This window comes from Lynx canadensis, chromosome C1 (assembly GCF_007474595.2).
Source record: "Lynx canadensis isolate LIC74 chromosome C1, mLynCan4.pri.v2, whole genome shotgun sequence".
Classification (NCBI taxonomy): Eukaryota; Metazoa; Chordata; class Mammalia; order Carnivora; family Felidae; genus Lynx; species Lynx canadensis.
Window position 1 is genome coordinate 28,694,571 of NC_044310.1, and position 26,805 is coordinate 28,721,375.

The window sequence follows — 26,805 nt, forward strand, 5'->3', positions numbered from 1 at the left end:
TGAGGTTGCCCTCTAACCCTTCCAAAGGTGGCTGACCAAACAGCAGCCAAATAGCAGTCAGACCTTGTCACCCTTCTTAAAATTCCAATAGCGCATCACACTTAAAGAGAGAAAGAAATTCAAGACTCCTTGCCATCCCTACAGAATTCTGCACGATCTGGCCCCCGCCTATTTATCTAGCCTCACTTGTACCTCCCTCCCAGTGGTTATTCTGACATTCACTCTGGATCCCTCCGCCTGAATCACTCTTTCCTTGAAACTTTGAACAGCTAGTTCCTTCAGGTCATTCCGTTCTTAGCTCAGATGTCACCTACTGGTAAGCTTGCAAGATTTCCGCACATAAAAATACAGGATACCCAGTTAAATTAGGATTTCAGATAAACAATAATTCCTAGTGTATGTGCCATGCAATATTTGGGACATGCTTTTACTAAAAAAAAAAAAAATCATTGTCTATCTGAAATTCTAATTTAACTGGGCATCTGGGATTTTATCTGGCAATCCTTTCTATTGAGAGAAAACTTTCCTGTCTGATCTTTCCAAATCAGCTGCCTCCCTCCCTTCTGCAGTTATTCTGTGTTACTTGTTTCATGACATTTATCACTAGCTGAAATTATGATATTTATAGGTCTATCAGAGCTTCCCTAAAACTAGAATGTAATTTTCTCGAGAGAAGGGACTTTGTAGGTTTGTTCACTACTGTAATTCCAAGACTTTGAATAGCACTTGATACACAGTAAGGAGTCAATAAGTATTCACTGAGTGAAGGAATACATAGATGGTATTTTAGCTCAGCCTGTTGTTAAAAAAAAAAACAAAAAAAAACCACCCATGGACGGGGTGCCTTAAACAGCAAACATTTCTCACAGTTCTGGAGGCTGGGAAGTCCAAAGTCAGAGTGTCAGCAGAGTCATATTCCTAGAACTCTCTCCCCAGCCTGCAGACAGCTAATTACCTCCCACGGGCCCCACCTCCAAACACCATCACGTTGGAAATTACAGCTTCGATGGATGAATTTTAGGGGGACACATTTAGTTAATAGCAGATGGGAATGCCTCTTGCCCTGAGGGTGAGTAAGGAAAACCTAGCAGTTGCTGTTTCTACCGCCGAAATATGGAAACGTCTGTAGATGCCCTTGTTTCAACCAAGAAGCCCTCCCTCTGTTTTTGGCACCTCAAGTTGTCAGGAAGTGCCCATCTATCACTGTGCCTTGAGGAGAAGCCAGGGAAGAGGTGGCCAGGCAGGAGGAAGGTGGGTTCCCACCTGTGGTGTAGCTTACTTGGTAAAAACAACTTGGTACTAAGTGAATACTCTTTGGGTAGGATGATTGAGTCTTTATTTCTCTGAGTCTGAAACAAACAAGCCACAAAAAACATTCGGGCTAGAGCAAAAACAGCGCACGTCCTGGACTACAGCGGGGAAATACCTTCTCTTCCTTGACATTCACTTTTATTGCCCCAAGGACATGTATCATGAGATTAAACACAATTTTGCTACAAAGGCCCTGACCCGGACGTGGCGTCCCGGAGGAGTCTCTGAGAGCCAGTCAGAAACAACTTCATGCCCAGTGAGGGCCCAAAGATGTCCCCTTCCTCCTCACACTGTCCCTTTGTTCCCCCAAACGCCGGTGCAATAGCCCACTCCTGGAGTACAGACTAGCATAATGTGTTTCTGATGCCTCAATTTGGTTCAAACCAGAATAAACACGAATGGCAAAAATCAGCCCATGAGCTCATTCAGGCTTTGATCAGAGACATAATTTCATTATGAAATTTTGAATCAGGCTGTTGTGAAGTCTTGCCAAGGAGTTTCATTTTCCCAGATGATATGGTGGGTTGTTTCTCTCCTGTTCCCATAGTCAGCTGCGTTTATCGTCGGAACTTTCCATCTATTTTTATAATCTGATCCATCAATCCTTTCACAAGAATTTGCCGGTCCCAACAACCAACCTCAGTTCGACCAGCTGATAAGACGTTTGATCTAGGAAGGTCAAGCCAAAGTTATTGGTCTGGTTTGCCCGCCGTGCTCACTGCAAATTGTAGTACAGCGACTATTTTTCACCCCCCCTTCCTCGTGTCATGGTGACCAAAGGAGGCAAGATGCACCTCCAGGCCTATCATTCCTCAGCTTTTAAGCAGATGTATTTATTTAACGACTCTGAAAGGTTACAGTACGATCATATGAATTATAGTGTATGAAAGCATCGCAGACATCGTACGGAAGATGCAGATGGGTGCTTTCTCTTTTCCTCCAGACCCATGGTTAGCTCCTCACTCCCTGGAATCTTGCTCCCAGTGACCACAGGTTGGTCTGAATAAGAAGATCCCTACAGGAGCCTGCTGGAGACACGCCAGCTCTCTGAAACAGTCTTGTGCCACATTCTGATAGGAAAGATTGGCTTGGTGTGTTCACAGGAGGCCGAGAATCTTGCTCGACCTCACGTCCTTCTTCATTCTGTGAAAACCTTCTCTTTGGGATCTAATGAGCCAGTAGCGGCAGCTTCTAAAGTAGCATTTTTCAGAGTGTGGTCGGAAGATCACCAAGGGGGAAACTGATTGCAAATGCGGACTCCCGGGCTTCACCTGGGAGCTACTGCAACCAAACCCCCTGGGGGTGGGGATACCCCCAGGATATACATTTTAACGAGCTCCGCTGGTAATTCTGGTACACACAAAAGTTAGAGATCAAAAAAGCAAATTCTTTCCTAAAAGCTCCCCCCCACCCCGCCCCCGGGCTTTCTGACCAGCTGACCAGAAGGCAGCTCCAGTTCAACCCCACTCCTTTCCCACCTACCTTAAATCCTCTTTTTTTTTTTTTTTCTTGCAGAGCCAGGGCAAGGAAGGCTGCAGCGGTGTCTAATGTACTCTGAAAATATATGTCTTGGCTCTGTCCCAAATGCCTTGATATTTATGCTGTAGCCTGAGGGTCGTTATCCTTTGGCAACGCTCCACTGTAAGGCCATTAGCTCTTAATTAGTGCCAGCTTGTTGGTTTATCCTTCCCAGTTGAACTGAGAGAGGAGGCTTCTCCGTTCAGTCTCCTGTGTCTCTCCTCTGGCAAGTCGGTGATGAATCGACCCCCCGCCCGCTGAGGCCAAGGGTTGGGCCCCTGGGTGGCGGCTGCTGGATGTGAGACAGTTAACTAACCCCCCCGGCAGAGGCTCTGGGACCCTGGAAGAACAGAGAAGCACCCGGAAGAGAGTCTCAGACTTTGGTTGTATTGTTTCTTTTGTAGGAAACAACAGGAGAGAGTCCTTGGTCACCTAAGCTCAACTGTTTATAAGGGAATAGTGGAAAACTAAGGTGTATTAACTGGGAGTTTGATGGGCCAAATTGCCCTCGGTTTTCAGTCAAAGATGCCTGGGAAGCTTGGAGACCAGGGTATGGCAAGCCGGTGGGCTGAATGGCTATGAAACGTGGCCGAGAAACTCAAGAAATTTCTCCACGTGAATGATGTATCTCATCACCACGTCTAAGTGGGAAAAACACGGTCTATATTGGTCTTGGCATTCATCTTATTGCCAGACAAGGAGCTCTTCAAAAAGATCCCTCGATTAGGCTTCAGAAAAATAACTAGCAGCAGTTTGCTCCTTCCTATCACGGAATCCTTGTGGCCCTCAGCGTATCCCACTTAGGAAAAATCTGAGACGCAATTTCGTGAAAGGCTATTAATGACTTGTAATTTTCAGCCTGGTTTAGATAACTCAAGATTGCTGGCTGCGTCCCGAAAAATGCATCCAGAACACACACCGATGTGGGAACTTAAAGCATAATTCCAAATCGTAGATAATTGTTTAAGCCCCAGAGAGACTGAAGGGCCCGTATTAAGTCATCTCCCCAGGATCAGTGTGTTTCCTATTACACTTGATATCTTATCTGTCCAGTGATCCTTTTGATTTTTAAGCCGTTAGACTAAATCTTTGTGTAATTCTTTACCTCCTCTCCTCCTGCCGGCCTCCCCCCTTTTCCTTAGGAAAACAGTTTTTAGAAATGTTAACTGGGTCCCTTGGATTGTTTGCAGAAGAACAATGTCACGTTAAAGAATCCGAAAAGTCAACTCCTGAAACCGGTGGGGGGGGGGCCTCTCTGTCAGAAGGTCAGTCTTGCCCAGAGGCAAGCGTCTGCCCAGCAAGACACTAAGGTTTCCCTTGGTCTCCTGCATCCCTCTTGTCCCCTTGTCTGGTCTAGTCTAGACTGGAAACAAAATCTGACCCCCGACGTGGAGACTCAGGCTGAGGTGTAGAAGAAAGTTAGGATGAATACCGTTTCAAGTAGCAGAGGAAGAACAGATCAAAATCTTGATTTAGGTAACTTTGGGGTCTGGATGAAAAAATGACAAGTCTACCACCCCCTCATCTCAGGGGAAAAGCAATCCTCTGACTACTCAGTGTGCAACCAGGTTGGAGGAATCTTCTAAATTCCTCTCATTGAGAGATTTTATTTATTTATTTATTTTTCAATATATGAAATTTATTGTCAAATTGGTTTCCATACAACACCCAGTGCTCATCCCAAAAGGTGCCCTCCTCAATACCCATCACCCACTCTCCCCTCCCTCCCACCCCCCCATCAACCCTCACTGAGAGATTTTAGAGTTGTGTTTGGCTTCCAGCCAGAGCTGGGCAAGTCCCCAGGATGTCTGGACCCTGTGCCCAGGACCTGGGGATTCAGGTTTCCGCTCTCCCTATCCTGTCCCACCTCATTGGTGCACCGGGCATAAACCAAGTAGCCCTGGACACCTGGGTGGTTCAGCCGGTTGAGTGTCCCACTCTTGATTTTGGCAACAACAGCAACAAACCCAAGCAGCTCATCTCCAAGGGCAGGGGTAGGCAAACTGTTATACCCTGCCCACCAAATCCTGCCAGCCGCCTGTTTTTCTATGGCCCGTGAGCTAGGAATTTGCATTTTTAAATGGTGGGGAAAAAATCAAAGTAAGAATAATGTTTTGTGACATCTGAGGAATACATGAAATGTAAATTTCAGCTCCGGCCTTGGCTTACACATGATCTACAACTGCATTTATTTATTTATTTATTTATTTATTTATTTGAGAGTGTAAGTGGGGGAGGAGCAGAGAGAGAGGAGGACAGAGGATCTGAAGCAGACTCTGCGCTGACAGGCTGATGGCAGCGAGCCCGATGCGGAGCTTGAACTCACGAGGTGCGAGATCATGACCTGAGCTGAAGTCAGACGCACCGACGGAGCCACCCAGGTGCCCCTAGGTCTGCTTTTGCACTGCAATGGCAGAGATGAGTAGCTATATGGATCTTTATAGAGAGAGCTCGCCCACACCCCGTCCTAGGGTTCTGGTGCGTGTTCTGTGTGTTGAATAAGCATGTAACTGACTACAACTGGCTGTCAGTTGCCATTGTCCTCTGAGAGTGAACGTTGCCTGTCCCAATATGGAGGTACATTTGGGTTTTTTCTGCCTGGGGGATTCAAATGAGGGGGTCAGATGCACACCTGAGTATAGCTGATGCTTTAGTGGACTAGGAGGGAGCTTCTATAGAGGTTTAACCTTCCTGGCGAGGGAGCAGAGGGAGGCTTGCATAGGAGAAAGGAGATCTGAGGGGAGCAGCACTGGTCTGTCAGTCCCCTGGCAGAGTCCTGGGATTTTTTGTTTTTGTTTTTTCTGGGCCCTGAGGAGAATGAAGCTTCCAGCAGAAATCCAAAGAGCCCCTCTGCCCAGGGTCTTTATGAGACTACCTTCGATGACCTTGAGACAAAGCACAGCAGCACAGGTAGAGAAGTGACTCTCAGCTTTGCCCAAAGTGGTCCTGGTGCATTGGAATCTTCAGGAGCTGATCTCGGGGTGCACAGCTATAGGAGCAGAGCATCCCAAGGCAGTCCCCGCACCCGACGCTGGCACGCTTGGTGGCAGCCATGCGGTCATAAGGCAGTTGTGAGCAGCTTCATGAGCAACAGAAACCAGTGAGGGGCTGGAGTGGAGAGCCCGTGAGGACCCTCCGGCATTATTTGGGAACTCATGTGATCTAGCCCCTGGATCCCATCCCTCTTCCTACTAAACAGATGAGACCTGGACAGGCTGGGCGTCCTGGCCCACAGGTGAGGAAGAGCACGTGCAAAAATGTGAGTTTTCACACAGCGGGGCCGCAGTGCAGCCAAACTTCCTGAGTTCCAATCCTGGCTCCACCATTTATTAACTGCGTGCCTTGGGTCACACACCTTCCCCAATTCCTGTCTCGGTGTCATCGTCTGCAGGATGGGCATTATAACAGTGTCCACCTCCCAGGACTGCGTTGAGGATTAAGGGAGGCAATGCAAGTAAAGGTCTGAGAGTAGTGTCAGGGCTCCATAAATATTTGCCACGGGCGATTATGAGTATGCTTCCGGCAGCATCCACACCTTAGTGGGAGGTGGGTGGGGACAGGGAATTGCAACAATGAATCCCGCAGCCCCTGCTCTCAGGGGCTGGTGTATGGCTGGGGTCATAGACACCAGTGTGATAAAGGCGCACAGACGTAGACATACGGAGAGGGGAATAACTCGCAGTAAGGGGAGCTTCTTCACACAATAATCTGGTCTCACCATGAAATGTAAGTAGAAGATCCACAGATGAGAGCATGGGGGAAGTGCATTTTAGGGGGGAAGAACGGCGCACACAAAGGCACCCCAATTGGAAAGATTGTTTCTATCAGGCATCACTGAGTAGATGAGTAGACAGGAGGGGGGCATGGGAGTAGCCAGAGATGACTGGAAAGCTGGGTTGTCCCAACCAGTCGTGGCCACATGACAAAAAGATCAAGGTCAGGTTGCTTTTGGTTCAGTGTCCTGACGAACTTTGATGCTGGTCTCATTTTTCATCCCAGATGGAAAAAAGAGCGTAGTCACTATCAATAATTATGATCTCCAGGAATAATGTGAGAACAAACCCATTCAAGCGGGACCTTCGCATTCATTCACTTTTTTTGCATTCGTTCAACAAACGTCTAGGCTGTCATAACAAAACACAAATGCAAGTGGTCAAATATACAGGGGAAATATAGACCGGGCGAGCCACGGCTGGGAAGAAACTGTGGCTGCATATCAAAAAAAAAAAAAAAAAAAAAAAGAAAAAAAAAAAAAAGAAAAAAAAAAAGAAAAGAAAGAAAAGGTAGGAAAGGCCCCAAAAGCTCTTGGGAGAGTCGAAATATCCAAATCGGCCAACGTGGAAAGGAATCAGTAGGACCAGAAGGATGAAGCAGGTTGGTTTTTGGTTTTGGGGTTTTTTAAGAAGGAAATAGGAGAAGGGCAAGCCACGGGAATGTTGATGAGAATGTGTTTGTGAGAAATCGAGATGCAGTGTCTGTGGACATTCTGTTGGTTTGGTGGCAGGAAAAGAATTATAAATATGCGTGATAGGCAAATACCTCGTACAATAAAGTACCTTGTAGAACAAATGTGAGGGCAGATGTCGAACACAGTCTATCGCTGGCGATGGTCCTGCCCCCGGGAGAAAGACCAAGTATATATTCGAGGCAGGTGTTGCTGGTCTCCCAGCCCCCAGGGCGGATTTGGAGTCTGAACCAGATGGGTTCTGTGTATCTCAGCAAGCAGCTGCTGGGCCGTCATCAGGCTTTTGGGAGCCCAGCCCTTGAGGTGGCCAGGGAGGCCGCAACTCCGCTCAGTGCCCAAAGGGAGGTGGCTCCGGCCTCAGCCCAGTCCCAGAGCGCGGCTCACTTCGGGCTTTACTCTGTCGCTGGCTCCCCAGTCCCACAGCGCGTTGGATCAAGTGAGTCCAGGGCAGCCGGATTGAGGGTGCGGTTTCAGCATGCCCCCCGGCAGTAAGGAACACAGAGGGAGACACTGGCTCAAATCAGGCACCACTGGCCCGAGGCAAAGCCCTCAGAGATCAATGTAGTGATTGAGATGCCCAGATGAAGCGGCCGGCTTCTGCGATCTGAGCCTGCTCTTTGCTTGGCCTTGACACCTACATCTTCCTGCTTGGATCCTCCAAGGCGAGACAGTGGAGTTCAACTGCCCAAGCGTCCATCCTCATGTGGCCACAGGGCAGGCCCGGGGCCAGGAGAGCCAGAGCTCACGGATGCGCTCACCCCACCGCCACCAGCCTCTTTCCACGCCAGTGTCTTGCCCCAGCTCCCAATCCTTGAGAGGACGCTTCCCCTGGCCCCCGGGATTGTGACACCCTTATTGTGACCACCTTTTGCCAAGTGAGCTTTCCAGGGCTGGCCTGGGAAAGCACTTTTCTTTGTTCCTTGAGCTGCCAGCTTGTTTGACAGGCTTGGATCTGGTCTGGCTGTTCCAGCATCACGGAACCCCCTCCGCTGCCCCCAAATCCCTGTCCCCCCTCCCTCCTCCTGCTCCCCTGCCCTGAAGGCTGCCGGCTTATTCCTTTTGGAGATGAACTCATTGTTGACTTTAACTCACTTCGATGTTTCCCAGGGAAGCATGCTGGCGGGAAGCCCACCCCAGCTCCTTGAAGAAGACAGCCGGGCTAGTGCCAAGACTGGGTGCCAGGGGCCTTGGAACTGCCAAAATGCCTCCCATTTTATGGATAGGCCTCGCTCAACCTGAAGACATTCCAAGTATTTAATCAGCAGCCCATGGTACGTATTGGGTTGCAGAGGGAGCCCTCAGAAGCCAGCCTTTTCGGCCAGAGCAAGGAGCCGGCCTTCTCCACGGGCCAGGCTGATGTTCCACAGATGGCAAAAGTACATCCCGATCACAATAATCAATAATCAAAGGCTGGCAGCTGGGGTGGCCTGGCCTGAGGGGCCCTTGGGGGCTTGGCTGTGCCCTCTTTCCCGCAGCCGGCTGCGTCTAGCCAGGAATCCATTTCACCCACCTCCCTGCACCAAGCTCCGGGAGAGCGAACAGGCGAGGGAGGAACCATATTTCACATACTTTCTCTTTCAAAATGTAGCTCTGTTTCGCAATTTCCTACTTAAGTTCTGGAAGGGCTCTAGGGTAGGACCCAAGCCACCTTCTCTAGCCACAGGCCTGGGTCTCTTATCCTCACCACCAACCTGGCAGGCTCGAGGTGCCGGAGAAACGGGGGCACCAGAGTTTTGTAGCTCTGCCCCCCGGCCCCTTCAGTGGCTGCTCACCCGGGGTCTATGCGATGCCGAAGGAGCCTCAAGCAAGCCTCCAGCCAAAACCTGTTTATTCTTCACCCTGTGTCGGTTCTTTCCCTCGGGAGAGCCAGGAGGCGCACCACACCAAAGCAGGTGCACCCAGCTCTGGTATGCTCGGCCTCAGCAACCCTGGAGGCATCTCACCTTCAGATCTTCCCTACTCCCCTATAACGAGGCTTTTGTTCTGGCTTTTACCAGCCAGACTGTACTCCAACCCCCCTCGCAACGAATCTCTTTAATCCTCCAAAATGGAAGCTGTCCTTGCTGGCTGTTTTCTCCTTCCTTTGACACCTTTCGCTGGGGTTTCCACCTGTTGTCCGTTTAAGTCTGGTCTGGACTACAGCTATGGGAAGCCAGGGAACAAGATCAAGCACCTAAATGCCTGGGCCCGGGTCAAGGGCTTGAATCAAGGCCCAGGAAATTGACCCTTTTCCTAAATTCCCTCACCGCCCTTCTAAACCAAACAAAACCAACCAGAGAGGGGGAAAAACCACTTTAAAAAAATCCAGAAAACAACTCCATCACTCAACATCCTGAAGTGGAAAACAAATCCATTCTCTAGAGACTTGGTCTGAAACATACCCACGCTGGCACTGGGTAAGGTGACAGAGATGTATTAGTCTGGGCAGATCTGCGACCTTGTGGAGGAAAAAACTAACCTTTCCCAAATGACAATGTGGGCACATAATGGCCACATAAAAATCATGTGCTGTGTTTGCCTAAACGGGGGGCTGGGGGGGGGTAGGGTTAGGAATCTCAACCACACTCCCTCTTTCCGGTGTGCCTGAAAATCACCAGGTGTGCCTTTTGGTCAAGCCTTGTGGTCCACAGCCTCAGGTGGGCTCCATCTAGGGCCATGCACAGGTCGCTGCCCCCTCCCCAACCGTGTGGAACCCACACCCCGCCACCAGCAAAAAACCACATTCTTAGTCTTTAAAGGATAGAGTGAGACAGACAGGGGTAGGTCCAGGCGGGGCTAACTTTTCAAGAAGAGGTCATATCTAGAAGCGCCCGGCATATTGGTATCAGGAGAATTCCCTCCACCTGTAATTCTGCAGGTGTGGAAACTCAGGCCCCACTGAACCCCGCGTCACGGTCCTTTCCTCATTGGCCTAGAGCTTCAGGAGCAGCCTAAGGAGTGGATGCGGAGAAGCTGAAGGTCTCAGAGTAACACCAAGGTGACACAGGAGATGCAGGGGAGGATTCAGATCGTTCCATCTTGCTAAGATTCTGATTTTTTGCTTGGGTGTTTAGAGGAGCGCTGCAGGCAACGCGCATGCCCGTGAGTTAACATGCACGTGAATTACTCGGGGCTCTACGGCAGATTCAGGGTCTCTAGGTGTGGGAGGGGCGTGAGATTCCGCGTTTCTAACAAGCTCCGAGGCTGCTGATTCATGGCTACGCTTTGCATATTGGGGACCCAGGGGATCTGGGAGATCAGGACCAATCAGAGCCAGAGGCAGCCAAGACGTGGCGGGGCTGAGGGTTGGTGCCCAGAAGGGAGACAGAAGAACAGAGAGAAACAACGGCGTGCACAACTAGAATCAGGGGCTGAGGTGGGAACAGAGAAAGATAGGGGGCCAAAAAGAGGGAAAGAGGAGGACTGTCAGAGAAACAGGGAGGGGCAGGGGCAGAGGCAGAGAGACGATCCCACAGGGTGTCAGGTGCACGCACCTGAGATTCCCCCACCTTCCAGACCTCTAGCCTTCCCTCCCCTGCACACACCTCTCCTGGCTGTTGAGCTGGCTCTCCGCCAGGGGTCTCCCACTACTCGTTTCCCCTTTGCTCTCCTGTGGATTCGAACTCTTTCTCAACTGGACACTTCCCAGTGGGTTTTAAACATGTTCAAGTCTTTCCCACCTTTAAAAAAAAAAAAAAAGGACTCTCTCCACCCCCATCTCTCCTTCCAGCCCCTGTCCTGCTTCTCCCCTTTTCTGGGCTAAACTTCCTGGAGGAACCGTCTCTACCGATTTCTGCCCCCATGACCCCTCCAAATGGCTCTCGCCGAGGTGACTATTGGCACACGTGTTGTAAGTCCGACGGTTGATTTCCAGTCCTCCTTTACGTGGTCCCTGAGCACTTTAGGTCCCCGTGATCTCTCTCCTGCTCACTGGCTCCCTGGGTCCTTCTCATCTGCTTCTGCTGTGCGTCCTCCGGGATTGATTCCCCACTGTCTGATCTTTGTGAGGGCCACACCGCTGAGTCCTGAGCGCGCTCCTCCCCCGGCTCTCTTTCTATTCGACCTCTTCCAAACCCACAGCCTCAATTATCTGCTCTATACTAGTTTATGCTCCAGCTCAGACTTGCCCCGGACACGCTAGACCTGCATTTGCATTTACACACCATCTACTCGCCATGGTCACCGGGATGTCTCAGAGGCACCTGACATTCACCACGGTCCAAACCCTCTCCTCCCAAACTGGTCTTCCTCATGGGTTCCCCGTCTCACCTGTGAGTGTTCCAGACAGAAATGGGAACTTCGTCCTTGAAGCCTCCTCTCCCTTTCTTCTCTCTTCCACATCCAGTTTATCACCAAACTCTGCCAACTTTATTCTCCAAATGCCTTTTGACTTTATCCACATGTCTCCCTTTCCTCTAGTCCGTGTCTCCAACACCTCTCACCTGGATGACAGCAACAGCCCCCTAGGCAGCTTCCCTCCAATCTGTCTTGTACACGACAGCCTCCAGGATCTTTGCAAAATGCAAATCTGGGCATGTTGGCCTGCTGCTTAAAATCCTTTAGCAGCTTCCCCTGGCTCTCAGAATAAAGACCCAACTCTGGGAGATCTTTCTGGAATCCTCTCACCTCACTTGCCCTCCAGGCCTTCCAGCTACATTGGCTTTTTTTTTTAGTCCCTTGAACACCACGCTCCTTTCTGCCACAGGACATTTGCATGTACAGTGCCCCCTATACATAATTCTGCTGTCCAACACAGTAGCATGTAGCTAGTGAGCCCTGGAAACATGGCTGGTACAACTGAAGACCTGAATCGTTACTGTTATCTAATTTTAATTATTCAATTTAAAATTTAAAACATATTCAATTCAATAGTTGGAAAACCGTTAACTACTCCTGAACCAGGAATTCAGTATGCGAATCTACTTTTCAATTTTTCTGAAATCTAAATACAAATCAAGTATTTCCGGTGAGAATTCCGTGTCCAAATTAAGATATGCTGTGCAGTGTAAACATACACAGAGCGGTGAAGACTTAGTTTGAAAAAGAAAATGTAAAAGATGTTGTTAATCATTTTTATGCTGATTACATGTTAAAGAGGTAACATTTTAGCATCTATTTGGTTAAATAAAAGACATCATTAAAATTAACTTCGCCTGTTTCTTTTTACTCGTTAAGCATGGTCACTAGAAAACTTTTTAATGACATCAGTGGCTCATATGATATTTCTATCGTACAGCACTGGTCTAGAACGCCATTCCTTCTCTGTCTTAACTCCTACTCACCCTTCAGAGCTTGACTCAAATACCACCTTCTCTGAAAAGCTTCCCTGAGATAAAGTCTTATTTCGATTCACCTTAATTCACTTTCATAGCTATGTGTACGTGCCAGGGGTTGACTGGCCTCAACTCCACCCATTTGTGATTACACACTTATCGGAAGGATCCCTTGGTCCATGACTGTCACCCCTACCAACCTCTACTTCTGTGAGGGCAAGGTCCGTGCCTGGCTCCCCCTGGAAACCAAACACTGAGTCCGGGGCCCGGGGCCCACTAGGCTACCAGTGGACACTTGGGGATGCCACAAGAGGTCATTCTACCCGCCGTTCTGTCTTTGGGATCCAAGGGTTTCCAACCATCCCAGAGAACCTGGGCATCCCTGCCCCCTAGGGTGCCACTAACCCCCCCAGGATGCAGATTCTACCTCTCCCAGATGGCAAGTCTTCCTGCACGGCCGACCAGAACCCTTCCCGCGGCCAGGTGGCCAGGACCTTGGTTCCGTCCGCAGAGGTAATCAGAGCAGTACTTCTTAAACTTGAATGTGCATGCCAGGGACCTGGAACCTTGTTACACCGCAGATTCTGGTTCGTCAGGTCTGGGATGTGACCCGAGACTCCCACTTCTAACGGGCCGCCCGGTGACGACGTTGATGCCGGTCCGCAGACCACACTCTGAGTAATAAGGATGTAGAGAAGCTGGTTATCACCCTCAGAGTATCCCCAAAGTTTTCTTCCTGCTCTGGACCCTCCGTCCAGACGGCCATTAGGGGAGCTCTTCAAAACTCAGCCCTGTTCCTTCCTGCTCCCGTGTACCCCACCAACCCCTGGACCCTGAAAAGGAACGTGCTGCCTGTGGCTACTGTTGTCATTTGGTTTTGTTTTTAATTTGAAATAAACTTTTAAGCAGTTTTCAGAGTCGGGGCAGCCCTGACACGGATCATGGGTGTGTAACAATACTCTCCAATGATAAAGTCACACAGCTGGAGATGCTGAACAGGCCTTGAGCTTTGGTTCCTGTCTGCCACCCTGGACTGATCCTATCAGCTCCTCCAGAAGGCTCCACTCTGTTTGGGCTTACACGCGGGGAAACGGTCTCTCTGACATGTCCCTTGGGAGCATCGCAAACCAAGTCTGTGACGCTGGGCCCTCTGCCAGGCAGAGGTGACCCCTCCACCTCCCCACCCTGTTCACACGGTGACATCCGGGAGATAAAAGTGTCATCCGGTGGCCTCGATTGTGTGTGTGTGTGTGTGTGTGTGCGCGCGCACGGATGCACACATGTACGCTGGTTGCATGTTTGGCCATGGACCCTTGTGTGTGTGTGTGTGTCCGTATACGTATGGAGAGCGTGTGAACGCTGTGCCCCCAGCGCTCCAGTTCAGTAAAGCTTTCATCACACAGAGCAGCGCTGGGCTCTTTCTGCACGGGCCTGGAGGCTGAAGAATGTCCCTAGGCCCCTAGGTGAGCCCTGCAGGCGTGACCGGCCCCGCTGTCCCCTGGTACTGCGGCTGCTGCTGGCCCTTGCGTCTCCGGGAGCCGGCGCCCGCCTCCTTGCTCTCCTTCCTGCTCAGGTTCCTGTTGGCGTTCTCCCGCCGGCCCTGGCCACCTTTCCTCCTCTTCTGCCCTGCAACCCCAACAGCAGGAAGAGTCAACAAAGGATGTCCCACAGCAAGCGAGGTGGCCCTGGGCATGGCCGAGGGCTCTTGTGGGGGGGGTGGTGAGGAAGCGGGGCGGGGGAAGCAGGGGGGCTGGAGTCGCTGCCTTTAGGCAGCTGGGGACCCCTCAAGGCTTCCTCTGACTGGCGGCTACTTCAGAGGACCCTGCAACATGGGCACAGAGACGGGGGTCCGGGAGCCTCTCACCCTCCACCCCTCGACGAACCAGACGCCCTCCTCATCCTCGTGACCTCCTCAGACCTCGGGCCCCAGTGGGCCAAGATGTTCGGTGCAGCTCTCAGGACAAGCAGGACAGCCCCCGACTCCCCTGCCCCCAGGGCCAGCTGCCCCATCATTGCCGCCTACTGCCTGTGTGACCTTGGTCACATCACCGCACCTCTCTGGGTCTTAGCATCCCCTTCTGTGCCCCCATCTGACCTCCGAGGGTCCTTCCGGTGCCAAACCTCTGCTGGCTCCCGAGAGATGGGGAAACTGGAGGGATGTGGACACTGAAGGTCCCAGCTCCCACCACACAGAGTCCTGGGGACTGCTCTCTGCCGGGACCTGGCACCCGGAGTTGGGGTTCCCATCTGGCCCTGGGCGACAGGCAGGAGGCGGAAGCGGCCGCACCTCCGTGGCGGTCCCTGACTCCCAGCCCTGGGGAGGCCGAGGCCGCAGCTCACCCTCAGGACAGGGTGTCCTCCGCACTGTGCACCTGCGGGTCTCCTTGGTGTCGGAGCAGGCAGCGTGGTCTCCCCCGGGGGCGTGGAGCACCCTCCGTGTCCGCTCCTCAGAGCCTCTCCGGAAGCCGCACAGCCTCTTCTTCTTGGAGCACGGCCCCCACAGGGACCACTCACTCATTTCACATTGTGCTGGCAGGAAGCGAGGGAAGAGGGAGAGAAGGGGGGGGGGTCACACCTCCTCCCCCGACCCAGAATTCTCCACGGGAGTCTCCCCCACCTGCTCTGTGCCTGGAGGCATCTTCAGTGCAGAGGGCAGAGAAACCCCACAGGGTCGTGGGTGTGTATGTGTGGGGGGGTAAGCTTTGCTGCACGGCCCCCCCAAGCCCAGGCTCGCCCTGCCCCCCACACCACCCTGCCCGCCCCTCCCCTGGGGTCCCGCACCCTCTGCCCGCAGCTCCCAGCAAACTCACCAGGACTACTGCACTCCATGGTGCTGTTGGCAGCCGCCGAGCCCTCGGGACAGGCTGGATAGCAGCGGCCCTTGTGCAGGTATAAGCTCTCCTTACACTTGGTGCAGAAGTTGTGGCTGAAGCAGGCCTCGCAGTGCTCAATCTTGCACTCTGAGGAGAGGGCCAGATGGGGGCCCTCTGATTCATCTCCCATCCCCAAAGCCCCCCCTCCAGGGCAGACCCGCCCCCCCACTTCCCCGAGGGCAGGACTCTGGCCTGGAGCTGCCATGACTGTGGGAGGGAAGGCAAGGACGGGGTGGGGAGAGGAGGCCGAAGTGGCCACTCTTCGGGTCTGCCAGGGACAGTCAGCTAACTCCACCCCAAACCCCACACCAGGCCCTGGAACCAAGGTGAGGCCCCAGACAGCTGTTTTCAGAGGAGGAGGGCAGGACACCTTGTGGGATCAGTGGGGACGAGAGAGAAGGGTCCCGGCGTGTCGTGGCACCCTAGAGGGCCACCCGGTCAGAGGGTCAGAGTCGAACGGAGGGATACAACGGTTTCCTCTCTCCGTTGCACCCACAACATCCCACGCTCTGGTTCCCCTCCTGCCCTGCGAAAGGAGTCTGCTTGGAGGGGGGAGGGGAGAGGAGAGATCCCAGGGCAAATTCCTCTCCCCCTGTAAGGCCTGGTTCCAAGAACCACCCCGGCTGGACTCCTGGGTCCCTCCCCATCCCCTCCTGCCAGCTCTCCCTCCTCTGGGGAAGTGGGGGGTGGGGGTTAGAGTAGGCAGGGCCTTTCACAATCTCTCCCTTCCCAGATCGTGGGCAGGACTAACTTCCTCCCAGTCTCTGGCACCTGAAGCTGGGGCTGCCAGTTTCCCAGGAGCTGGCACAGCCAGGAACTCCTACCCTAAATACCCCAAGGACCAAGAGGGCAGCCCCAGGGCCCCACCTCTAGCCTCACAAGCTCCTCACCCCACCCCACCCCACCCCACCCTTCCTCTGTGCCTCCTGGGCTCTTGGCTTTATCTCTGTTTCTTCCGCTAGCCTCCCTCCTCTCTTGCTGATTCCTGGGTTTGGTCGCAGGTGAAATACAGTAAAGACAACAGCAGGTACCACTTACAGAGCGCCAGACATCTAGGGCTTTCTATATGCCTCTGACGACAACCCTAGGGGGGTAAAAACTACCACTCCCATTTTAAAGACGAGGATTTGAGAGGCTGCAAAATCCTGATGTTGCACAACGAGTGAGAAGCAGAGTTGAGATTAGAACCCGGGGCCAATCTCGGGGCCGTCATTTCCCCCTCCAGGCCTCACCGTTGTCATCCAAAAGAAGGACCCCTGTCACTTAGGTCCCACCTCCCTCCAAAGGCTGTTGTGAGGCTCCGCTGATAGGAGGTCTGGAAATGCGTTCTAAACTCCGAGGCACTGACCAACTGGGAGGCGCACTGGCATTGGTCACCAGAGTGTGTTCCCTGCCTGTCCCCCAGGGTGCCACCGTGAGTCTGAACAGAGGTGGGACGGGCCGTGCCTTAGAGCACGCGGAGCTGCAGCGGATAGAGCGGACCCCAGCCAGAGAGAAGACCTGGGCGGAGGCAGGGGAGGCTTGAATTTCCCCGCAGTCAGGGGAGCCCGGGGCGGGGGTTCAAGCAGAAGTGTCCTGGGAAAGGACACACGTCTCAGAAGCACCTGGCTTTCTGGCTGTGGTGTGGAGGGAGGGTGGGGTTGGAGGACAGATAAACAAGCTCCTGCAATATTCCAGAGGAGACGTGCCAGGAGCCTGGGTGAGACCATGGCAGTGAGGATGGAGGGAGAGGGGAGGCGGCGGGCACCATGTGGTTATGGGATGGACCGGAGGCGTCACAGCGAGAGGCCGAGAGGCCGGCTCTCCAGTCGTGAGTGGACTCAGGACCCTGCGGGAGTGTAGGTGGGTGCACGTCTGGAGGCAGGAGATGTGGTTCTGAGGTGGACCCGCTGAGCCGGAGAGGAGAATGGACCCTCTGAGATGTCTGGCTGGCAGCTGGATTACTTGAATCAGGAGCCTCATCCCTGCCCCCCACCCCTCGGTGTCCCCTCTACTCCTCCTGCCGGCCACCAACGGTCTGAAGCACCCTCCCCCGGGGGCCAGAGCCTTCTCCAGCCCTCCCCACACTCACTGATGCACTTGTTCATGTCGGGGTTGCGGGCGTCGAAGTAGCCAGGAGGGCAGGAGGGCAAGCACACGCCCACCTGGCGGATGTCGTTCCTCTCCAGCAGGATGAACAGCTTGGGCGAGCACTTGAGGCAGCCGTTGACTTCCGAGCAGAGCTCACAACCTTTGGCACAGGCCTGGCTCCCCTCGGCACTGACTGCAAGGGTGGGACAGGGGGAAGGAGGGGCTGTAGGCGAGACCACCGTCTTTCCCAGGCCCCCATACGGTTGGGAAGTGAGTAGATTGGGGTTTCTTCCCGCGCAATGACTGTGCTTCTCAGGAGGCACATGCCAGGATGGCACCTCTTTAAGACGGTTTCATGGGGGCGCCTGGGTGGCTCAGTCGGGTAAGCGTCCGACTTCGGCTCAGGTCATGAGCTCACGGGTCGTGGGTTCGAGCCCCACGTCGGGCTCTGTGCTGACAGCTCAGGGCTTCCGATTCTGTGTCTCCCCCTCTCTCCGCCCCTCCCCCGCTCACGCTCTGTCTCTCTCTTTCTCGAAAATGAATAAACATTTTAAGACTGCTTTGTAAACCTCCCCAGCGTCATCTCTCAAGGGAACTAGCACAGATGCCTGAAGCAAGCGCCCTCGTCCACCCTAAGTGTCTCTCTAGCTCCAGGCACAACACAGGCTCGCTCTCTGGGCTTGCTCTACCCTTCCGGGAGAAGCTGCTGAAGCCGCACGCTTCCCAGAACCTACCCCTACCCTCCCCAGAGGAAGCAAGGTTCAGCCTCAGGTACGAAGGCTCAGGTATGGAAGGCGGGTATTTTTTAGCCTTGAGAAAGGTTTAAGGTCAAGAAGGACAATGGGTTAAGCTATCTGAGCAAAGGATCATCTGGTCAGAGACAGGAAAACAACTAGAATAACTATGTCCAGAACAGTGGCCTCAACCAGAGACGATTTTGCTCCCCAGGGGATATGTAGCAACGTCTAGGGACCTGTCACTCCGGGGAGGGGCGTTGTTACCGGTATGGAGAGAGGCCAGGGATGCCACGAAACATCCTATAATGCACGGGGTGGCCCCCGCAAGAAATTGTCTGGTTCAAAATGGCACTGATGCTGAGGTTGAGAAACCCTGGCCATCCTTTGAGGCGGTGTGATCTCCAGCCCCCGCACGGGGTCTCAAACCTTCGATGTCATTCCTTTATGGACTTGTTTAACCAACACTCCCCGAGCCCCTCCCAAGTACCCTGTGCAGTGTGAGCGCCAGGGGCCTGGACACGAGGTCGCCTGACCCTCCAAACTGATCTTTCGGTGGTGCTGACAGACCTGCAGACGGGCAAATGCTGACAGCCGCAGGCCTGGCGATAGTGAACCCAAAAAGAAGAGAGGGAAGGAGTCACAAAGGAGGCGCCATTTGGGCCGACTCTTGAAGAATCCGTAGAGATTTGTCCATTAGGAAGTAGAGATCACGGCCCTCTAGGAACAGGACCACAGAGGTGTAAAACAGCCAGGGGAACTGCAGATAATTTGGGGTGCAGGAGGGGTAGGGAGGGGGATGGCGAAAGATAAGAGCTTTCGATATCACGGTAAGGAATTTGAACTTGATCCTGCCAGGCAGTGTTTCCCAAAGAGCATTCCTGGGACCATGTTCTCCCCTAGATGTTCATCAAAGGCTGTGGAGAAAAGGCCACTACGTCAGGTAAGACTGAGAACCGCTGGGTCCCGCAGGTCTAAACAGGATTCTTTACTGTAGGGCGTCTTCAACCCTTTTATTATGCTCCTGTGCAGCGGCTCCCTAAGAGGGGGACAGAGGAAGCTTTATTTCCCAAACATTTTGGCCACAGAACCCTTGTTTTGCAGAGCTTTTCCTGGGACATTTCTCCGAGCTGATTAGACGGGAGGAAGCTATAGGCAAGGTGCAGGACGCGGGCTGATTTGTACGTTGGAAGGTTCCTCCGGCAGCGTGGGTGGAGACCAGAGACTGGAGGACCATTTGGAAGGAAGTGGACCAGCTCATCCAGATGAGGAAGATGAGAATGTCTGAAAGAAAATTCTGCTCAGTCGGAGATGGACAGAAACAGATTTGAGAGAAGCTTAGGGACTATAACCCGTAGGCGGCAGTGACCAACAGGGGGGAGGAGTCTGGGGTGAGCGCTAGGGTAGGTGGCAGAACAGTGGGGCTGGTCACGAAAGGAGGCTCACTCCATGGGAGGGCAAGCAGGTGGAGAAGGGGACAGGGAGAGAGGTTATGAGCCACTTAGGACCCAGCCTGCAGCGAGGGGCTGGAGACACGGGCTGCAGACGGAGGGCCGGGAGGATCAGAACAGACGGCGGGACCACTGCCACTACACGCAGCAAAGTGGACCCCCAGCTCAGGCTTCCGAGTCGCCTAGAGCTGGAGCCGAGTCCCCAGCCTGTGACCCGGGGCGAAACACAGTGTCTAGTGTGCCTCCCTTGCCACCGCCGGAGAGGGACGTGAGGATGTCCACTCTGGAGGGCTGCTGGGAGGAGCGATCCCTGATTTCAGAACAGGAGAATGAGTTGGAGTTAAGAAGGCGAGCAGAAGGAGCGAAAAAGACCGTGACGAACACAACCATGTAACAACGCGGTAACCACGGCAACGGCCGCTAACTACCAAGCGTCCAGAACTGAATCTGTCCTCAGAGGTCATCGAGTGTTCACTCACGTAACTCGCACAATCCATGAAGCAGGTGCTGTTATTATGTTATCATCCTCATTTTTACGGGGGAGGACCTGGAGAAGTGACGGGACTTGGCCGAGGCTTCGCGGCCCGCACGTGCTCCAGGCAGAGGGAACGAAGTTTAGGAAGGCCGAGGGCAGGACCACGCCGGGTGACGTGGGGACCAGAAGTAGGGGTCGATTGTTGTTGTTTTTTTTTTAAGTATAGAATTTAGTTGCATAGAGTCAGTGTTAATCGACCAGTGCACTTAACAATTAATATTGTTCTTGGTTTAGTTCTTCTAAGAGCAAAAATACTCACATGTTGCATTGGCGTTACGCGGGAGCCCTGGGGACTACTTTTCCACTTTGAGTCTTTATTCGGCTGTGTTACAAATTAATAAGGTACTGCAGATTTTAGGTACTGCTTCTTCTACCCCCAAGACATTACATCCTCTGTTATGCAAGATTCTTACTGAATACATTGTTGAAATGAATGTTCCCTCTATTCTTGCCTGGGTTTCTTTTTTGTTGTTGTTTGATTTTTTAATGCTTATTTATTTTTGAGAAAGAGAGAGACAGAGCATGAGCGGGGGAGGGGCAGAGAGCGAGGGAGACACAGAATCCGATGCAGGCTCCAGGCTCTGAGCTGTCGGCACAGAGCCTGACGCGGGGCTCGAACTTGTGAACCACGAGATTATGACCTGAGTCCAAGTCGGAGGCTTAACCGACTGAGCCACCCAGGCACCCCATCTTGCCTGGGTTTCAATAATTGAACTGATCCAGGTGTCCCATTTGCCGGCCACTATAGCTACGTCCCCATGCTCATTCATTCCGTCCTTGTCACTTTTGTTAAGGACAGATTTGCAAAAGGCCCCTCAGAATACTGCGATCCTCCTCGCATTCAACCAACAACAAACCTCTGTGTGCATTTCTCTTCGGATCTCTCAATGACACAGCAAGAGAAAGCGTGGAGCACTCGGGGTCTGAAATCAGCATGGGGGGGGGGGTGGCGGACCACGGAGGGAGGAGTAAGACAGAAAGCTGGAGAGGGAAGCAGGCCCAGATGAGGAAGGGTCTTAAACCTGTACGCAGGAGTTTGGACACTGCCCTACAGGCAGTGAGGAATTACTGGGGGCTTTAAAATCGGAGACGTGGTCAGGATCACCGTGTGGTATGGAGAAAGGGTTGCGGGGACGGCAATCTGGAGGCAGGAAGACTCCTCAGCTCCAAGAGACACAGCTGAACCAAGAAGATGCAAAGGAACAGACATAGGTAAGATATTCAGGTGGGAGAAGCAACCAGACCAGGTGATGGGCTGGACGTGGGGCCGAGAGGCTGGGGAAAGTGCAAGCCGAGGGTGACTCCCAGGTGTTGGGCTTGCGTGACAGGGTGGCTGTTGGCCCTTCACCGAGAGAGGGACCGCAGGAAGAGGAGCAGGTTTGGGTGGGGGAGATGATGCATAGTCGGGTTTTGGATGGGTTGAGGTTGTGGTTCCTGTGGGGCATCCGGGGGAAGGTGTCTATGAGGGAGTCGAGCCCGTAGCTCTGGAGCTCGAGAGAAAAAACACCTTGGCTGGAGACCTCGATGTGGAGTCCTTGGCACGAAAACAGTCCCGAAGGCATGGGGGCCCATGAGGCAGCGGACAGTGGGCACAGAGGGTGAGCGGAGGAATTAGGAAGTTAAGGGAGGGACAGAAGAAAGAAGGGCGGCTAGGAGGCTGCGAGGGGGCAACCGGACAGGTAGGGACCTAACTCAGTGGAAGCCAAGAGGAGAGCACCCTGCGCAGGACCCTGGCTGCTGAGGTGTCAGATAACGAGGCAGCAGAGGACAGGGGTTGGCGCCCCTGGTGGGGGCGAGGGCAGAGGGCAGCGGTCGAGGAGCAGAGGAAGGAGAGCCGTCTCCTTCAAGAAATCAGCTGTGGAGCGGGGAAGAGAACCCGGGGATCTGTCCGTGGAAGCCGTGGGCATCCGTGGTTCCACCGTGGAAGTAGAGGCATTCCCGGGCAGAGGCTGAGCAGCCTGGCCGCGCTTGCTTCGCAGGCCAGCAGAGGAGGAGGGGCTCAGAGAGAAGCTGGGAAGTTCAACGAGGAAAGGGATGCTGGTCAAGAAGGATAGGAACCCAACGCTGTTCTCGGCTTAGTGAGACAAATGCACAGGCAGTGGGGCAATGGACAGCCATAGGGAGGGGGGTCTGTGTAGGGGAGAGGGGGGTCCAAGGAAGACGGTGGGTGTTGGGGGGGCGCGTAATGATTCAAAGGGAAAAACCGAGGCTCGTTCATTCCACAGACGTTTATGGCACACCTAACACGTGCCCAGAAGTGCTAGGAGCTTGGGGACCTGGAGATATAAACAAAGGCCCACCCAGGGATGCGGCAGGCAGGGCTGGCTAGCACCGTGTAAGTGGATGAGTAATGAAAGGCACTCCCTTACCCAGCCGGCTAGGTGAAGAGGGTGTGCCAGACAGGAGGAACGGCCTGTGCAAAGGCTCTGAGGCACCGAACATCCTAGTGCATTCACAGAATGGAACATAGGGCTTTTTCCTATTGGCAGGGAAGGTGACCGCAGAAGGGCATGGCCAGATTCACCATACGAAAGGACCCTTTGCCTACGATGGAGGGAGGCATACGGGGGAGGCAGCCTTGGAGGGCCGCAGCCTGGCTGAGGAGGCTGGGTGGGCGGGATGAAGTGGAGGGCACTCGGAGTAGGGATGGAGCCTGCTTCCCAACCTCTTCACAAAACCCTCTCCCACGGCTCTGCCTGCCCTCCCCCAAGTCCTCAGTGAAGCCCGCTTCCCCAGGCCAGGAAGGCAAGGCTGTGCCCTCCCCCCGCCATTCCCCTGCGGCCTGTGTGGCTCTTTCATCCTTGTGCAAAACCCCTGCAAGTTGATATTCCTAAAGCCAAAACACCCCTGCCCAACATCCCTCAATGGCTCCCTATTACCAGCAGAATTGAGACCCATCTGGCCTTATTGATTTCTCCACCTGGCCTGGAAAGCTTCCCTGAGCTGATCCTACCCTCCTCATTTCTCAACACTACCCCTCAGCCATCCACAACTATTTTTTTTTTGGGGGGGGGGTCTGGTCACATCACACTATTTCACACCTGCGTGTCTTTGCTCAAATCGGTCCTTCTTCCTGGAACATTCTCTGCCACTTCCTGAGCCTGAGTAACTCTTTCAAGCCTCAGAACGAACGTCGTCTCCTCCGGGAAGTCCCCCCTGATCTCACTTCCTCACAAAGTCTGGATGGGGTTGGATGGGGGAGTCAGGGTTCAGTGAAGGAATGGGGGCTTCATGGGAGCAGGACTAAGCAAGGGGCCCAGGAATCAGTTAGGAGAAGGGTCTCAGTAAGGGGAAGGAGCCCTCAATGCCAGGAGTAGTGAGAACATGAGGGCAGGGTGAGGGGCACAAAATCCAGGCGGGAAGGCATTCCGGAGAGGGCGAGAAGACAAGAGGCGGAGTGAGTGAAGACGGGGTTCAGGGAGGGGATGCGTCGAACAGGAGAGGAGGAAGTCGATCTGCCAGGGTTCGTAACTCACAACTGAAGAGCACTTTGCTCAGTGTCTCCCCCTCCAGGCAGGGAGACCATCACACACGCGACCAGCCATTTCTGGACCCAAAACTGGTGTGTGCCTCCAGATCAGAGCCGCATGGGGTGGCTTCTAACAGCCCTACTGACACGCAGTTACAGATGATGGCAGAGTCGACAGACCAGAGGCTCACAGCACAGCCAGCCAGCCTCCTCTGCCGTCCAGTGGTTAGGAGGCCAGGGTAGCCACACACCACATCTTGGGCCTCCTTCTTCCCTCCCCTCAACCCTGAAAACCCCAGCGCAAGATGGCCCACACGTTGTTTATATACCAGTGACGTGCATCCCAAAGTCTATACAGAGCTTGGTGTTTTACAAAGAGCTCACGACACATAAATACATACGAATAAAATCTCACATAGACTAGGGGCGTCTGGGTGGCTCAGTCAGTTGAGCATCTGACCTCGGCTCAGGTCACGATCTCACAGTTTGTGAGTTCGAGCCCCGTGTCGGGCTGTGTGCTGACAGCTCAGAGCCTGGAACCTGCTTCGGTCGGATTCCGTGTCTCCGTCTCTCTCTGCCCTGCCCCCACTCACGCTTTCTCTCTCTCTCAAAAATAAATAAACATTAAAAAAAAAAAAAAGTAGACCCATCCAAATTGCTGCATTTGATGGCCCTTTGCAGGGACCGAGCCCTTTCTGCAGGCTCAGGCCAGTGCTTTTTATTCACTTATTTTTTTTCTGTACAAAAGTCTTGAACCCAGCTCTTCGACCCCTGGCTTCGACCCCCCCTGGAGGTGGGGGATGCGTGGCTCTGCTTGTGAGCGGGAAGCGTGAACGCCAGTGTGCGTCGCGGGAGCACGAGTCGTCCCTCCCTCCCGTTTGCTCTCTCTCTCTCTCTCTCTCTCTCTCTCCCATCTTGGAAACAGAGGAGACTGGTTATGAACCGCTAAACCGCATCTGGCCCATGGAGTCCAAAACGCTGGCCGCAACAGAGAGGAAGGGAGGAAAATCAAGGCCTCGCTGCTGATTAAACCTAACCGTCTCTAATTGTTTGTTAAGCTGGGGATTTTCAGCTTCACCAATTCTCTGAGCTTCTCTCCCTGGGCTGGGTTCTGGCCTTGGCCGCTCCCGCAGAGGCCCGACAAAACTCCACTGCCTTTCCACCTTTACTCGTGGGCCTCCGTCTGGTTGTGCCACACTTCTGTGGAGCCTCCGGCCTGGGGACGTGGCATCTTTTATGGGGGACAGGCCTTGGGGTCTGTAACATCGGCCTCCTCCTTCTCCCTGGCACGGTCCCATACACACAGTGGCCACTCCCACTACATACTGGGCAGGTACGGGTCCCCCGTTGCTGGAGCCAGGCTGAGGCCCGAGGGCTCTCAGGGCTGCCCAGTCAGTCGCGATTTCCATCAAGCTCTGTTTTTAGGAAGACTGGGCTCACGGGAACTAATTACGTTCCAATACCGACCCTGTGTCTTTAGGCCTATTATCTCCTCCCGTGTCCTAGCCTCGGTTTCCCCATCTGTACAATAATAGAATTTAGTTCGGTTTAGTTTTTAAACTGGGAGGACCCTTCTTTCCAGTGACATCTTACGTGGAATCTTACCGAAAGCAGGGAAGAGTGAGGCACTCTGGTTGGGTGGGCAGTGGGGCCAGACGCCTTCCCATTGCCTTTCAGCCCCCCGTGCGGCTCCCTGAATCCCACCGGGCAGAGTTAAAAACCACGGGAGTGGATAGTCTCACGAGCCTCCCTGCTCCACTGTCTCTGCCCGGTGATCTGGGCAGGGAAAGCCGTTGCCCAAGCTGAGCAGAGTTCCTGGCCCCAAGGGGTTGAGGGCTGCACTCCAGCCAAGACTCAAAGAAAAGAGCCCTGAACTCCTGTCGGTGAGGAGAGGACCATGAACCCCAGGCCACGGCGGTAGGGGACACATCTCCACGGATACCACACAGAGCTGGTGTTATGTCAAAGGGGCATAATCCACAAACTGGATCCTCACAAGAGAGAGGTTAATCTAGAAAGCAGAGTCTACAAAGGGGAAAACAGACAACGTGGGTAATCTGCAGAGTGGGTAATCTGCCCCAAATCAATCCACAAGCTGGATAACCCACAAGCAGGATAATCTACTGAGGAAAGTACGAAGTGGCGATAGACAAGTGGAATCTGCAATGGTCATCAGAGAAGGAAACCACCGATGGCCCTCTAGTCCCCAGGCGGCCCCCGCCCGCTCCCAAGGCCAGCGGTGGTCCGGCCCCGCTCCATTACTCACTCCGCCTCTGCCTCTTCCCCTTGATCCCCCGGCTGCCGGCAGCGAGATGCATCCAGCTCAGAAACAGGGCCACCACACACAGCCCAAGCCGCATAGTCACTCGCCAACTCCAGGCCCCTGGTAGGAGGGGTGGTCTCTGGGGAGGGGGGGCGGACAGTGCAGGGCTCTTGCTAACGCCTGCGGGGTTGGGTCAGCAGCAGGAGGCCCAGGCCTGGGCCGTATCCCAAATCCACCATAATCTCAGCTGGGGACAGAGAGGGTGTGGGGAGGCAACTTCTTCATCAGCCCATAGGGAGGTCCAGAGAGCGTTCCTCAAAGGCACCTTGGGGTGTCACGTGGGAGAACTCTTTGTCACTTCAGCAGGGACGCCTCCAAAAACCAACCTGGTAGGGGAGGAGAAAGAAAGGTTAATTCTGGGGAACCACGCGGCCCCCCCCAGTTTATACCTCCTACCCTCCCCTGTGGCTCTCCTCCTTAGCCAGGAGACTGTGAGAACTCAGAATGGTTGAATGTTACAAGCTACCCACCTGGCACCCCTGTAGAAGGAATCTGCCCCTTCTCCCAGGAAGTTTGCAGAGTCCCCTAACCTGGGACTGGAGCCGGCTACCCAAGCAGCTGGAATATGGTAGACAGATCAAATCTGTGGATCACTGGGAACTAGCTGGCCCCACCCCTGCCCAATGTTGGCCGGGCTCTAACTGGAAGTCCTTCTTTAGGTCTATCCTACGGACGTCATGCTGCAGCAATTGCCTCTCTCTAGAAGAGGAGCTCTCTCTGTCCTTCTGTAAGGGACCCCTCAGCCCTCTCTTCCCAGTGCTGAGTCACCCCTGTGCCTTTCACCTGTGGGGCTAGAGCAGTGGC

General features: G+C 53.6%; 1 protein-coding gene across 1 annotated transcript; it reads right to left on the reverse strand.

The window, feature by feature from the left end:
- Positions 1–12,070: 12,070 nt before the first annotated feature.
- On the reverse strand, positions 12,071–26,319 carry RSPO1 (R-spondin 1). The gene is made up of 5 exons (XM_032594260.1): positions 25,945–26,319; positions 17,491–17,682; positions 15,357–15,506; positions 14,887–15,075; positions 12,071–14,172 (listed from the first exon to the last, which is right to left on the reverse strand). The coding sequence occupies exons 1-5, from the start codon at positions 26,036–26,038 to the stop codon at positions 14,006–14,008; spliced, it is 792 nt and encodes a 263-aa protein (XP_032450151.1). The 5' UTR covers positions 26,039–26,319; the 3' UTR covers positions 12,071–14,005.
- Positions 26,320–26,805: the final 486 nt, after the last annotated feature.

Excerpts from the sequence above, each read along its gene's own strand:
- RSPO1 (XM_032594260.1), bottom strand. The coding sequence starts at position 26,038 with ATGCGGCTTGGGCTGTGTGTGGTGGCCCTGTTTCTGAGCTGGATGCAT. Across the intron at positions 17,683-25,944 it reads GGGGAAGAGGCAGAGGCGGA|TCAGTGCCGAGGGGAGCCAG; the intron begins GTGAGTAATGGA and ends CCACCCTTGCAG. Across the intron at positions 15,076-15,356 it reads CATGGAGTGCAGTAGTCCTG|CACAATGTGAAATGAGTGAG; the intron begins GTGAGTTTGCTG and ends GCTTCCTGCCAG.